General features: G+C 40.8%; 1 protein-coding gene across 1 annotated transcript; it reads right to left on the bottom strand.

Annotated features, from left to right (window-relative positions):
• Positions 1–263: 263 nt before the first annotated feature.
• On the bottom strand, positions 264–15,709 carry LOC106566755 (synapsin-2). Its single transcript, XM_014135114.2, has 11 exons — positions 14,531–15,709; positions 5,843–5,900; positions 5,551–5,642; positions 5,061–5,217; positions 4,873–4,962; positions 4,698–4,760; positions 4,474–4,616; positions 4,167–4,241; positions 3,730–3,832; positions 3,158–3,307; positions 264–2,829 (listed from the first exon to the last, which is right to left on the bottom strand). The coding sequence occupies exons 1-11, from the start codon at positions 14,881–14,883 to the stop codon at positions 2,701–2,703; spliced, it is 1,413 nt and encodes a 470-aa protein (XP_013990589.1). The 5' UTR covers positions 14,884–15,709; the 3' UTR covers positions 264–2,700.
• Between the last annotated feature and the right edge of the window lie 728 nt (positions 15,710–16,437).

The raw sequence follows: 16,437 nt of genomic DNA on the forward strand, positions 1-16,437 counted from the left end.
GTTTGCTCATTTATTTGGTTTTCCAAACTTTAATAATATGATAGATAAATACATACTTTGACTACCATTAGGAGGCCTTTCTTCGCCTGTGTTTGTTGGTCTTCTTGCTCCACATATCTTTCTATAAACTGACATTTTAAAGGAGTCTCCCTTTCCACTATAAATACTGTACATAGTGACACAATATAGGCTGATTTTCTCGTTGATATAGGCCTAGTTTTTTTATACAACCATAACAAATACGGCAACACAGACTGAACATATATATTGCAAAGGAAGCTTTATTGCCAGTGACAGGGGGAAAATATCAATTTGGGCTATGTTTCTACAATGTATTGTTATCTGTACTGGATTTTTTCAAACAGTTCAACACTAGTTCCAAGAGTGCACACTTAACAGGTAGTAGCAACCTTGGTCCCAAATAGCTGCAACCCAACAGGTTTGAAAAACTGAACCAGCAAAGGATTTTCACCTGGGCAGGATAGCTGATTTTGAATTTCCCCCGACAATAACTCCTTTAATCAATCAGTTACACAACAAATATGTGACTATGCAACTATTAAGGACCTTGGTGCCGCCCCTCTATCCTCCCTTTTGTAGATACGTCATGGCATTTTACTCCACAAATCAAAACACAAAACCATAAAGCCACAGGCAAGGCTTTTACAGGGTTACTCTCTGGGTTAGGCTATCTGCACAGACACAATGTTATTTCATACACCTAGGAAAAGAACTTGTACACTGAGCTTGCCAAACATAGTTTGTTTGTACAATTCTGTTAGTAACAAAGTGTTTTAGAATGGGACACGCATTTACAATTCTTTTCATGTAGATGTATTCTTAGTTGTACGACCATTTCACCAAATAGGACACATGCATGACTTCTAATAACTACTACTTAATGCAAGTGTTTTTAATTTACAACAGTGTTAGCTATGGGAAAATGTTTGTATCCCACTTGTGAACATAGCTCTATGAATAAATTATGGTAGAAGATCTGGTACTAAAAATATAAAGAATATAAAGTTAAAAACATATATATTGCACTCTCCATTAACTCAGTATGAGTATGATAAGGCAAATATGTCAAAGAATCTTTAAATGGCAGTAACATAAGCATAACTCCACGCATATCATCACTGCAAGACAGAGCGGCATCACCGCCGTCATGGCAACGCCACTACGGTCATTGATATTAAGCATGGACGGTATGTGTATGGTGGTATCAGAAACCTTATACCTAGTAATTTAAATATATTATGTAAAACCTTGACTATTTCACTGAAGCACAATTTAGTTTTTCTACTTGACAACATAATTGAAAGTGAAAGGACTAATTGGACTACTTCACTTCCTGAAATATCACAAATACATGTACATGCATCATAGGCCTAAGAGGAAATGGTTATTACTGTAATCTTATTAGATAATGGACACACCTCTAGAGTCATTCTGTTAACAAATCTTAATGAGAGCATTCTATTATCACAGTTACTCTAACTCTACCACAAGCTCTCCTCTCTCCTGATCCAACTGCAGCTGCCAACAAACCAGTCCCATATATTTACAGTGCGGGACTGTGATTATAAGTGCTGAGTGATAACAAAAGTCAAATATTTATTATTTCTCTCAAAAAGATAGAGTAGTCTATTGTAATTTGGTAAGTTATCTAATATGTTTGTCCTCATACACATGAAGACATCTATGGCTGTGTTCTGTGCATAGAGACAGTTTATAAACCTGTCAAAGAACTGTCTTTCTAGGAGTCGGTTGTATAGCAACATTCACTGAGCGAAGTATGGGTAGTATATCTGCTAATAATGGACAAAGGAACAGCAACTACGTTTCATATGTCTCAAACCTCCTTTTAATCAATGAAGGCCTACTTAGAAGTGATCTATCTGGCTGTATTGTTGTGCTCATCTGCTTTCTTGGCACTAACACTTGGTTGTTTATGTAGAACTTATACAACCTATTTTGTAGAACTTATACAATATGTATTCCATATTATGACACATTCACAATGCATAAATCACAGGGACAATAGTTTGGAACTATACCAGTGATGTCACTAAAGAAACATCCCGATTGATCATCTGACATTTAAAACATACAGTGACCTTCCTTCGTATCACTCATGCAAAACCAAAAAGAAATACCTATTATATTAGTATATGTATGAAAATAATCACCAATACAGTCATACGCACCCACATTTACATATTGACATATACACAAACGTCAAACTGCACGATAAACCAGTTTGACAATATCTAAAAGTACACACCAACCACAATTGAGAAATAAACAGGGGGGTTTAGAGGGAGGTCAAATGATGAATAATGACTGAATCAAACATGTGGCACACAGTAGCACTGGACTCAGTGTAGGCACAATCTGCTTATTACACCGTCAACAACAGCCCCAAAGAAAACCACGGCTACAGAGAAACAGAGGCGACCGTTACAAGCACACTAAATCAACAGGGAAACAAGTGGACAGCACATCTTGACATTGCATAGAGGAAAAACACAGTCCAGGCCAGCAGTACACTCTGGACCAAACTAACACCAGCCACATCTCAGTCCGTCTACATTCTCTCCACTCCCCAACCCCTTCCCCTCCTCTCTGCTTTTGTGTTCAGCTAATGCACGTCATCATCATTTCAATATTACATAGACTTCCTCTCTGGCGGGCTAATTAGTTGGCCTGGACGGGTTTTGGCCCCACTACAACGCCATTACAGTCGAGAATGTACTGCAGACAACCTTGAGAAGGGTGTGTAGTGCCAGTCTTGGGATCAACCACCAGTTCCTTCTGGCCACCACTCTGCAAACACATAAAACTAAGTGATACTCCCAGAGACACTACAGTTAAATGTCCTTATGACACAGTTCTGTTTTCATACTGCTTTAAATAATGTACTTTTCAAACAAGAATATGGATCCAATGTTGGTTTTATACAAATCTGGCAATACACAAAGGCTATACACAAATCTAGCTATACACTAGTTACTAAGACACAGTAATATGGATGCTATACACTAAACTCTAATAAAGGTGAAGGCTCTCAAACAGGATTTCCTAAAAGCCTATCTGTGAGATTATGACTGATCATATTCCCATACAGTGGTGTATTTAGCCTACTTCACCATACCTGTGATGGCTGCATGGTGGTTGGTCTGTTAGAGGACCCGGCGGGTGTCCGTCCTACTGCCTGGTTCATCTTGGCTACCACCATGTCAGTGATGAGCTGCCTGTCCTCTGCCTGATGTTCTCCTACCAGCGACATGGAGGACCCCACCACCTGACACACAGAAGATGGTAATATTACCAGAGGAAGAGAAGATGGACGTGAAGTAGGTTATGAAGGAAGGACAGTAGATTGTGTGTCACATTTGGTTAAAGTGAAGGTTTAACTGAATGGTTCGGAACTATGTTTGAATGCCATCCCATGTTCTCAACAGCTGTGCCATCTGTGAAACATGTCTAGGCTGCTGTTCCCATAACAACCAGATAGCGACCTAACAAGGATATGGAATACATCAATACATTGGTTAACAAAGATGTTGAATATTTCAAAATATTATATTTCAAAATATAAAAAAGCGAACTGCCTCAGTGTGTTGAGAGCAGCTGAATAATTAAATAAATAAATAATTAATCATGAAAATTCCTGCAATATTTCAAGTGCTGTGAAATATTTTACACTTACTAGGAAACACCTACCTCAGTGATGTAATCTTTTGCGTCCTTTCCATGAATGGCTTTGACAGCACAGATATCCAACCCTCCGAAGATCTCTGAGCAGGTGTCAACCCACAGCTTGTACCTGAACACAGGCCAAGGAGTACAGATCTGACACTAAGTGGTCTTACATAGTGTCACAGTCAAGGACAAGTGTGACGCTATTTAATAGAGATAATTTGCATGTAGGAGTGTAATTACTCAAATGGCTTTTATCAATTTTGTATCATTCAGAGAGAACACAGTACAGAGTGCTAACTTGTATCAATACAGACATTTACATTGTTTCATAACGAGCTACATGAATGATAATTGACTTTGGTAATGAGACAGGCAATTATCTGACATTCTCTTGTCTTGTCCTTTTAGAAAGGAAGCATTGTCAGTGGTGCTGTACTGCTGTTGTTAAGGACTCATACCTGTCAGTCATGGCCACTTGTTCCAACATGGCTGAGCCTGTGTTGCTCTTCCAGTTGCCAGAGATTGAGGTCCTCCTATAATATATGAGACATTATACAAATGGTATACATATTAAAGTCCCTGTTGATTGTTAATTCAAGGATTCACAAATTCAATAGTCTTAGATTAATTCGATTACACTTCTGGATTATTTGAAAAAAAGGCAGATCCTTATGCTAAATGTGGAACATTTAAAGGTTTTCAGATGTTTACATTTGCTTACAACAGAGGAATAATCATAAATACAAAATGGGGAATAGTACGTACATGTATGCCTTGTAGTCATTGCCAATCTTCTGAATTCTGATGTCGTATTTGGAGTCGATGAGGGGCTCTGTGGTGGTGTAGGTCTGGGTGAGAGCCACCACACTGACTATGTCCTGGAACTTACTGTGGTTATCCACCTTCACCTGGACACAACACACAGCACATTCCACTAGCAGCCCCACAGTCTACAGAATAACAATATCAAGCCTTAATAACATTATTACCTTTCCCACTCCTGAGTGAGCGTGTCCAATTTTCACAACTACAGGAAACGTTGGCATGGTAACCTGAGTGATAAACCGTCAGACATTACTGTTTCATGTCTGGTTTCATGATACAATGAAGAAAAATAAGTCCACATTAATGGCTACATTTCAGAAGACATGATTAGGTTCTTACCATCTCCTTGTAGTTGGGATAGAAGGTCTGTTCGATCAGAGGGAACTTCTCTGCACCAAGCCTCCTGTAGGTGCTTATTAGCTGTGCAAACTAGAGACAGACATTTATTAGTGAAGTTATGCCACTGACTTAAGACACAAATAAACAAGTCTCATGCATTGCACGCAGCCAGGCTTCTGTCTGCCTACCGCCCAGGGCTTGTCACACAGGTTGTAGATGGACTCCAGGGAGTTGATACTGGGGATGCCCCCATACTGCAGACCAATGATCATGTTACGGAAGTCCTCATTCTGGGTCATACTGAAGGCGTGTTGGCGGATGAGGACAAAGTCAGGTTTGAATGACCTGTAAAACATAAATACACAGATGCTTCAGAGAGAAATGAAAACTGGGTTGACCTTCACATGTAAAGTGAACCATGGCACATTTTCAGATTCGATGTTGGAGTATTGACTGTGTTGCTTATGAAAAATTGTCTCTAAGGGCACTGGTGAAGTGCCAATGATTTCAGATAATGCTGTTTGGCTTGTGGGTGTGTGGTTTGTGTTTGTTTGTGTGTGTGTGTGTGTGTGTGTGTGTGTGTGTGTGTGTGTGTGTGTGTGTGTGTGTGTGTGTGTGTGTGTGTGTGTGTGTGTGTGTGTGTGTGTGTGTGTGTGTGCGCATCTGCACGTGTCTCACCTGGCCACCCTGGTACCGTTCCTCAGAACCTGCATGTCCACATTACAGGACCCGTTGGAGTGAGCTATGACGTTAATCTCACTGAACTCAGCCTGCATGGTAGAAAAACATACAGATCCATCTGAATAACTGAATGTATATTAATAGTCATGAATACGGCATAGATCAGAGGAGGCTGGTGGGTGGAGCTATATAAGTATTGTCTGGAATGGAATAAAAGTTTCTATGTAGACAGCTCCATCTGAGACAGGTGCCAAAAGTAAATCGATGCAGTTTGCCAAATGAGGCTTACCTGTTCGACTTTGATGTCATAATCTCTGTGTACTTTCTTCCCTCTGAAGAGTTTGGCCCTAGACAACAGGGAAGATAATTTATGAACCTTTAGAGGACATGATGAGATAACACTGATAGATCTTTCTGCTATTGAGTCCTTGTGATCACGTTTCTCTGTGAACGCCTTCCATCAATTTACAATCACAAATACTGAATAAGACACTTCATTGACTTTAAAATGCATCAAGATGGATTTTATGGAGCAAAGACTTTAAATTCACACCACACCCTTACCCAAACATTCTGTCTTGTGACACATTCCCCTCAGATAAACATGTCATGGAGAATTGTTAAAGTGAAACAGTCAAGGTAGTGACATATCCACTACTAATCACTTGATGTTTTGATTTGTTTTTGTCCTTTATGAAATGTAAGTAGTCCACCGTGTTGCAGCGTTTGCTTCCATCTAGTGGATCGTTACTGAATGGTGCATTGTAGTCAAAAGCCCTCGGAACAAGATACATTTTACAATTCCATAAAATGGATGAAATGATCTGGTTCAATAGCTATGGTCTTTGTCCAAGAAAAAAGTGTTTGTTTGGTGGATCTTAGTCTGGTGGATCTTAGTCTACTGAGCACATCCAGTGTTAATATCAGCTTAGCATCGAGCTATGTCTATACAGAGGTACTGGCACTCCTTCTCTGCAGACAGGCAGGCTGGCCATTATTGAACCCACACACAGTGCATTTATTGAATTGAACCACGGACAAAGAGAGGAGGCCATGCTCTTAAAGTGATGAGGGGAAGGGAGGTTAATCAATGGAGACAAACTTAGTGACCTGAAACAAACTACGTGTCAGGGGACTGTTGAAAGCACTGCCTCTCCTCTCCTCAGTGTTGCCATGGTGTTGCTCTTAGCCAATGAACTATGTCAAGCTTTTCAACGGCCAAAACTTCAACTGGAACCGTGCTGTAGAGAAGTGTACAGATTTTAATGGGATATTCCTCCACTAAAGATCACAAAATGGCTGTTCTCTATGGAGGTCTAAAAACCCAAACAGTCCTATGACAAAACTTCTCTAAAATGTTGCTGTATAGTTCAATGGCCAAAGTAATCAAAATGTGCTGGAATTAGGCCTACAGTAGAGCCATACAAGGTTTCAATGACCAGCATATTTTCCACTTTCTATTGAAATGACATATAGTAGTGTGCAGCGAAGTCTACTAGCAGAAGAAAAATACAATGGGAAAAATGATTTGATATATCTTCTACTTGTTTGTTTCACGTCAGTACCGTATGTCAAATACACCCTAGTGAGGACTGGCTGAATAATTTATTGCTGATCTAATTTGAGTCTGGGATTTATCTGTGGCTGTGGAGGAAAACAATCATCTGAATATGAGTCACAGCAGCAGAGACACAGGGAATGAAAAGCCTGTAGATTATCTGTGTTATGATACATGGATATATGTGGGGCAGCCAAAGACATGACTCAGAGACAGAACCACAATGACAATGCCTGTCATTTGAGATAGGTCAGTGTTGGTGTAAGGAATGGGTATCACGACTGTCTCCCTGATTCAGTCCCTACTTGTGGAGGATGTACTGAATGTATGTGTATAGTGGAGGTGGTTCAGAATCACACTCACATGATGAGTAACCTTCGCTCTCCTGAGTACCTGCATTAGTTTCCCTAGCTAATGCTTTGGCTTTAGCTCAGCGAGTTAACACAGTTTTATTGCTCCCAGGAGGCCCAGGTGCAAACCGCAGTTGGTTACTTTACATAGGCCTATGCATTGACACAGAGATTATTAAACCTACAATCAACTGATTGATCTTTGCTTTTTTGCTCTGCACCCTGACCACTGCACATGCGAATAACACCTTCCTGCATTGAATGAAGTACATGCCACTTGTGTAGGACCATAATGTGTCTATTAATAATAGCGATACAGTTGCCAGATATTCCAAAGTGATCCATGTAAAATGTCTGGAAAACTACCTGTGCTCAGAACAACAGGTGCTGTGTAGGTAGTGCCATTTTTACATTATTTATAAATCAGTGTGGTTCCCATAGTGTAGTTAGAGATCTAGATAGAGAAAGGAGGCTGATATTGTGATGAAGGTTGAGGTTTGTCCTCTAGAAGAGGGCAGTCTGATGTAGCTACTGAGTATTAGAGCACTCCAGTTAGATGAGTACAGCTCAAATAATGCATCCTGTCTGTGAGAGCTTTTATCCAGCCATCCATTACAGTCCTATGAATGTATAATTACAATCTACCCATTAAATATTAAGGAACATATTATGTGAAGAAGCATTCGTAAGGAAAAAAAAAAACAATGGTGCATACCAATGTCCTGTAATAGCTCTAATACTCAAATGATCTATGCTCAAGTCCAAGACGAGACAGAAAAGACAGAGTGAGTGAGTGGGGGGGTAGCAGCAAAAAAACATCTCTGTCTTAAACTGACAGATTTTTATGGGGATTTTTGTGTTATGTTAATTAGATAGACTCGGATTATAAATGTGAGAGAGAGAGAGAAAGAGAGGGCTGGGCAGGACGACAGAGCGGCTGGGACTAACTGCCTTTGTTGATTAGTTGATTTAGATTAATATGTCAAACAAAGGCAAACTTAATTATAATAATTTTGCAATGCAAATCTGACTAACAGGCCTATTTTGTCTTAATTTTCCTAGTTAGTATGTGACCTCCACTTTACGACACTGAGTGAATGAGTAATGGCTATCGCTGTCTCTCTACTGTAAGAGGCAAGTGCAAACCTCTGACACTTGTCTGATAAGTGAGACAGTTCCATCTGTCCTTGTCCACCTTGTGATGTATAGCACAGCATTCCTGTCACAAGACAGACCCAATCCTAACCGTAACCATCAGATCCTTTATTAAAGGTTAGGGGAAGCTTCTATTCCTGATTCCCACTCTAATTAATTAAGCAATAAGGTCTGAGGGGGTGTGGTATATGGCCAATATACCACGGCTAAGGGCTGATCTTATGCACGACCCAACGCGGAGTGCCTAGATACAGCACTTAGCCGTGGTATATTGACCATATACTTTAAACCCCTGAGTTGCCATATTGCTATTATAAAAATATGTTTTTTATCATACCCATGGTATACGGTCTGATATATCCCGGCTTTCAGCCAATCAGCATTCAGGGCTCAAACCATCCAGTTTATAATCTCCTATATATCGGTGTTTATTTCTGCCTTCAGGAAATTACTTTTATTCTACGTTATCTCCAAACCTCTGAAACAGAGAAGCTCAAGCAGTAGTCCAACTCATCTCACCATGCTAGTATATCAATAAGATCTGAAGAGGTGTCTTCAGCATGCCATATTTGTGATACTTCCAGTATAATGGTAATGGTGATCTCGCCTACATGCTTCATTCCTACAATGCACAAAGTCAATACAGAACCACTAGAGAGTATGTAATCTTAAAGCTATTTGAAAGTCTGTCAGTCAAGGGGAAATTGCCATGCCACTTCCAACAGGTAGCAGGCAAAGAGCAGCTAGGGAATAGAAGTGCTGCTTTGTTTGATGTTTCCTTCTGAGGCAGGATGATATTGCACTGAGCAGCCATTCTGTGAGTGAGTGCTGTCCCATTTCTGTCAGGGTTTCACAAAGGAAGACTGTTCCTTAGATAACACTTTAATAACGCGTTGTCTTACGCCCTTGGCTGTAGTTCATCTTTAGACAGATCTTCTCCAGCTCGACAGCCTCTGACATCACAGTACTGCCTTTATACACAGTCGTTCACGGAGTCACGCTAAATGTATAGAAGGCAGATGCAGATATACATATTTGGACAAGGGAATTGTACACTTCATGGCGTACATGGAAAGAGGAGTTCATGGAAATGTAAAGCTAGCATAAGAGGCATTTGAAGGCAGTAGTGTCAGACGGATGATCTGATATACAGGCCTGGGGTCAGTCCTAGAGCCATGATCTCTCCTACAAGGACAGCATGATATATGTGGTACACAGTGGGAGAGTGTCATCATGCTGAAAAAAATGCCCTTTCATACGACTACAGAAGCCAGGATGTATTCACAAAAAGCTAGAATATCACAGTTGCTATGCCACAGAAAGACAAATATAATTTTCACAGAGAACCTGACACTGTGAATTATTTTACCCATTCTTGGAGCAATTACTTCTAAATCCATTTTCATTAGATTAGCTAAATATATAAATCACACTAATGGAGGGATGATTTGGCACAATCACTGTCACTGAGGCAAGCTTTGGTCATTATACTGGTGTGCTATTCTCCAGTTTATCACATTTTCAGAACATTCTCTGTTTTCATCTCTGGTTTCCAGCAAGTTAATTTGTCTAGCTCTCCATCGCAACAACTAATCAACAGTCTTATTAAGACAGTTGAGAAGGAGAGAAGGGGAGGAAAGGTTTCTTAAATCCCTGAAGTGATAATGCCAAGAAACAAGGACTGTCAGCAACAACATTCATAACTATAATAATAAGGACATAAACTGTGAAAGATGTTAGCGCATTGCTACCATGCAATAATCAGCAGCAGGTTTGTGTTTAGGCCGGAAACCAGCGGTCATAGCCTAGCTTAGCCTTCTGTTGTGTGAGTCTGAAGTATTCCTGTTGGATTCCATTTCAGTCTCTGTCCTAAGGCTACTATACTGCGGCTTGTCAGCCCCTGTCTTTATTTCTTGCACAGGGCACAACATCTCTGACCCAGAAACCGCCCATCCCACACTGAAACACAACCCTCAAACCCCCTTTAGCCAAGAGTTCAGAGCTGATATCACATGAGGTTGGCCTACAGACTAAAAATGATCAGATCTGAAAACGGAGGGTGATGCAGGAAACACTAAAGTTGTAATATATTGTCTGAAGTAGATATATGATCATTTTATGGGTTAAATACTGTTTGTGTTCAAACAGATTATCCTGTATTCCAGACTCAAAGACAATTAAGTGATTACGTATTCATCACATCCATATCTGTAATTGGGCCTATGCTCTTCATGGTGACATCAGTAAACTTAATTAACAATGAATCACCACCAGACATGCTAATACAGATATTTTATTGGGCACTGAAAGACAAGCTAATGTCGACACCAAAGTAAAAACCTACAGTCATAAACAGCTCATCCTTATGAAATACAACCGCAAGCTAAAAGGCCAAAGAGTAATGAGAAATTACACAATCAATGGGGCAATCAGACAGACATAGCGCTCCTATTGTTTAACACTTTGCTGTTGTCACCAATCCCAAAGAGTATAGAAGTTGAGAGGGCCTCAGAACTGACTTACTGTTATTGCAGACACATGAAATGTAGATGTGGTGCTGAGCCTGAGGCAGGCTTTGGGAGCTAGTGGCAGTTCTCTCTAGTGGCTAAGTGGTGGAAACATGAAACAGGGAAACAGCTAACGATGCCAGGAGAGGCTTCAAATCAAAATCAATCAAATCAAACTGTATTGTATTATTCGTCACACGCTTAATAAATAACAAGTGTAGACTAACAATGAAATACTTAGCTGGACAGATCTTTCAGCTGATGGCTCAACAGATGGTTTGTGAAAGGTAACGTAATTTACTCAGATGTCTTCAATGTTCCCATAACTGTTGACCGTTTGATAAATTCCAAGCTTTTGATGCCAAATCAAATGCTATTTGTCGCATGCGGTGAATACAACAGGGAAATGCTTACTTACAAGCTCTTTCCCAACGATGTAGTGTTCAAAATAATTTTGTAAAGACACAAGAGAAATAAAAACATGCAATAATGGTGCTATATACAGGGAGTACCAATACCACACCAATGTGTCAGGGTATGAGGTATTTCAGGTAGGTACTGTATATGAATGCAGGGGTAAAGTGACTAAGCATCAGGATAGATAATAATAATAATAGTAAAAAAACAAATTAGCAGCAGTGTATATGATGAGTGAATGTGTACATGTGTGAAAGTGTGTGTGTGTGTGTGTGTGTGTGTGGCATCTGTATGCGTGTGTATATGTGTGTGGGTATGTAAGTGTATGTGTGTATGTTAGTGTAAGTATGTGTGAGTGTGCATAGAGTCAGTGCAAAATGGAGTCAGTGCAGATAGTCCGGTCATGATTCGCATTACTGTATGTGGCATTAAGTTAGATCGAAAACAATCCAGGTACATTTAATGATTATAGATGCATTCCCATATCCCATAAGAATACAATGATTACATTTCTACTCAGGTTGTTGACTGTCAGCTGTTATGTGGAGCCAAAAGACATGGCATCATTTAAAATGACATGAGTCTGATCTTATTAGGATTTATCTGGGTTTCTATTACCTTAATGGGCTCCCTCAGCCGTGATACAATGTGACGTGTATTCAAACATCTAGCATTACTTAGGCTATAGGTTATATCCGCAGTGCAAGCACAGTGGTCATTATTGTTAAAAGGAGCTTGCAATGATTCAACATACACATCAATATCATAAATGCATCTGCAGTATGTCAAATGCCAATAAACGTAATCTGTCCACTCTGCTTTTGTTATTGTGACAGCAGCCATTTTGCATGGTGAGATGAATCATGCATACACACAGGACTCCTGGAATAGCCACTCTCCAGAAAGCAACATGTCATCCAAACGCAGATGTGTCCCTCAGGCTACAGTTGCCATCTGCATATAGACCACTCTATATAGCCTACTGCACATAGCCTACTGTATATAGCTACACATGTCTGAGGAAAATCAGCTGATGCTAAGGAACCATGTTCAAGCAAATATATCTAGTTAATGTGAATTCACAAGACAAAACACATAGCAAGAATCACAAAATCTAAAAACATCGATCTTCATGCTACCTTCTTCAGGATTCTGCTATGTGATAATGTAGGCCTACTATCTACACTATATCTCGCAATTACCTCTTCAAAGCAGGATATGCGATATGAAGAAGGATGTCTGGCGTGGGATGCTGTGCAGACAGTTATGTAAGTTTGTGTCTGTCACTGAAAGGTTCTGTAGAATTCCTTACTGCATAAATCCGCCTTGCCACCATATAGTATATAATAAGTAAACCCTCACACTCACAACACTGCAGTTGCTGTACATTTTACAGAACATAGGAAAAAGAGGCTTGATTTAAAGTAGCTCTTGGGTAAGGCAACAGCTACCTGTCAGTGCTGCTGTGCCATCCCTTTAAAGGCCCAGTGCAGTCAAAATGTAGTTTTCCTGTGTTTTGTATCATATTGTACAACAGCTGATGAAACATACTTCTAAATCAGCAGGGTTTGCATGGGTGGAGTTTTGGCCTGACTGGTGACATCACCAGGCAGTATACGTTTATATAGACCAATAACAAAGAGAGTTCCAAACCTCTCTGCCAATAACAGCTAGTTTTCTGATTACATATCCCTCCCCCTCCTTAGTCAGACCACTCCCAGACCATCCAAGCAAAATTATTGCTTGAGAAACAGTTATTTTTCTAAGAAGCTATTTCTGTTTCTTTTTGACCATTTTAATGCAAAACTATTACAGTAAGATACTTAATTGTTGTCCAGAAATGATTTGATATTGACACAAAAAAAACAGCTGCCTTAGGCCTTTAATATATGCCATCTACTCTTTCGATTCATGTCATGATCTGCCTTCTCTTCTGCCTGCCTCCTCAACACACAGCATTAAGGTGAGGTGTCCATCTGAACTAGCATTGTAACGCAGAGCACACACATAACATCCCTTTTATCTCCATTTCTATTGCTACTACTAGCCTATGTATCACCAATTCCTACAATGATGCCATGTGTTGTCTTTGCATGATTGGCCAAAGATACATTCTGTGGATTGACTCTCTGTAATTGTGGACAGGTGGTCATGTGACCAGGGATCCTATCATTGAGCGGGAAGGGAAAGGAAACCTCACTGATGACTGGAAAGCACTGCAGTCTTTACTCAATAGAGAAAACACACATGCATTTTCCCATGCTCTCACTGGCTGTTGAATATTCATGAAATTGCCTTTCTCAACAATGATGCAAAGCCGTGTTAGGGGTTGATCAGACTAATCAATTAAATGGGTTTAAGTCTGGCGCATGCTCACAGGTGGTTGCAAGAAACTGACCTAATATTAAAAATAGCAGCAGAATTCACATGGGTTTCTTGGAATACCAAGTCAAACATCCTCAAAATATATAGAATTTTCCTCCTGCTGCAAGGCCAATCTGTCATTTTGAAATTTGAATCATGTCAAAAAGGGCATAAACCCCTGAATGCCTGTCAATTACTTCAGGAATCCACCGTATTTGTGTGAGGCATAAAAAGACTCCCTGATGCTGTAATGTCATTAACATGGTGAGTCAGTGGACTTTGTTTCCTCGTCTCCTCCTGAGTAGCTGCATCTGTGTTTTGTCATTAGAGCGACATGCACTGGCATCAGACCATCCACAGCAGTAACCTGTTCAAATCTTATAAGCAGAGTTGGACGCCATACTTGTTGGCTGACAGGCTGTTTTAACCTTTACTTTACCACAAGCCAGGTCCATCTGAGAGCTCCTCTTTTCAAGAAGGAACCTGAGCAGAATATCTGTTTCACAACAGTGACCTGGCCAAGAGCCGCTCCAATGTTACAGAACACAAACAACACATGCATCAACACAATAATTCACATAATTACATTACACCATTTTACAGCAAGACGCAGCATGTTGCCTCACCATTCCTGTTGTGGTTCGTCGATGACCAGGAGGATCTTAAACTTCTTGGGCGTCGTGACCGTGGTCTGCTCCACCAGTCCTGCCGAGGCCGCAGTCTGCTTGACTACGTTGGTGATGGAGCTGAAGAAGCCTGTCCCACTGGACTGGGACAGCTGGGGTTTCCTCTCCGGGGCAGGGGAGGGGGTAGGGGAGGTGGCGGGCGGCGTGGTCCCAGCCGTGGGCGACTTGGCTGGGCCTGCTGTAGCTGGGGGAGGAGGCTGAGCAGGGTCAGGCCTCTGGAGGTCTGTCATGTAGCCATTGGGCAGGTTGGAGATGAAGGTGCTGTCAGAGAGGCGCCGGCGCAGGTAGTTCATGGCTGGAGAAGATGGAGGGCTGTTAGAGCAGCCCGAACAGACGAATCAACGAGGGCTGAATGTGAAGAGTCCTTGGGGGAATGGTAGAGACCAAATGATGTGACCTGAGGGACTGATTAATTTGCAGAAGGCGCCACTTCCCAGGGTGCAGCTGGTTGAAGGCTCAGCTCTTCTCCATGCAAACTCCCAGTGAATGTAATGTTTCCTCCGAGCTCAGCCGTGCATCCTCAGAGCTCCCCTCACTGTGGCCGTGATGCTATTCTCCCCCTCAGCCAATCGCCTGCCTCTCTGCTAGCCTGAACGACTGCAAGAAATGCTCACTCTCTCCCTCCCTCTTCTCTCCTCCTCTCCTCCCTACTCCCACTCATTCGTATTGTGTCGTGTCTGCCTCCTCTACCCCTCCCCCATTCGTACTGCCTCACAGGCATCACGTCTTTTCGTACCACTGCAAAAATAAGGGGGGGGGAAGGTTTCTAATGGAAATGCACGAGGTAGTAATATAGAGGAAACCTCCAACACAGCCTGACCCTCTCTCTTCTTATGTTATCTCTGTGTCCGCAGTTGCCTGTGCCTAATACAGCTATGAGGATGGAGAGAGAAAATGGCTGTTTGGTCTGCTGTCAGTGTGGCTTGCAGAAGGAGAGGCAGGCAAGTGGCAGCAGCAGTCCTCTGGGACACCAGCACATGCTGTAGTGTTAACCCCCTCCTTCACGTTGCCATGTGACGGATTCCTCCCCATCCAGGTAAAGTAGCTAATTTAGCTGAGGGAAGATCCAATGCAGCCATTCTGATTCATCCATGTGGATTTCCCACTAGAGGTGTTTTAAACACAGTATTTTTTTTAAATATTTACCTATCTTTACTATTGCACATGACTAGCATGGTTTTTAATGTGGGTGTGTAGAGGTCTGCAGAATGTATGATTGCGGAGCATTGCTCTTGCTGCCATTAGATGAATTCGCATAATACCATGCTATCTAATTCTTTTTTTCAGATAGAAAAGACTGATGATCAGTAGCCTATGGCTTTGATGGTGTAAAATAATATGAATTAGTATAGTCAAATAGTATACAATATACTGCAGCACTGTTTAATATTTGGGGGAGTATTTGTAATAGTATTTGACAAAAGTTAATAAAAAATACAAATGGTTCGAATACACAAATTAAAAGACTTAGATTCCAATAAAAATTGTGAATGGTATTGCTGTATTAGCTGGTAACCCATTTTATCAATTGTACATATTGTGGTGTCAATATTTAGAAAATGCATTACTCTTGGAATTGATCAACGAATTCACTAGAAAATATAGACCTAAGACATTAAATGCAAAACCTTAACATGGGTTAAATGCTTTATGTCACTGCACCTACTGCCAATTTGTATATAGGCTTCTTGTTCACTTGAGATATCATAATGAATTCCCTGCTCTGTCTTGAGTATTTGATAACGTCCTTAAAAGCCATTGTCAGACAAATGATGTACTGTGAAATACGAAGGAAAATACTAGACTAATGATGACGCTGTACTGTATTTTACGTCACTATTATAGTA

The sequence above is a fragment of the Salmo salar genome, chromosome ssa13 (assembly GCF_905237065.1).
Source record: "Salmo salar chromosome ssa13, Ssal_v3.1, whole genome shotgun sequence".
Lineage (NCBI taxonomy): Eukaryota > Metazoa > Chordata > Actinopteri > Salmoniformes > Salmonidae > Salmo > Salmo salar.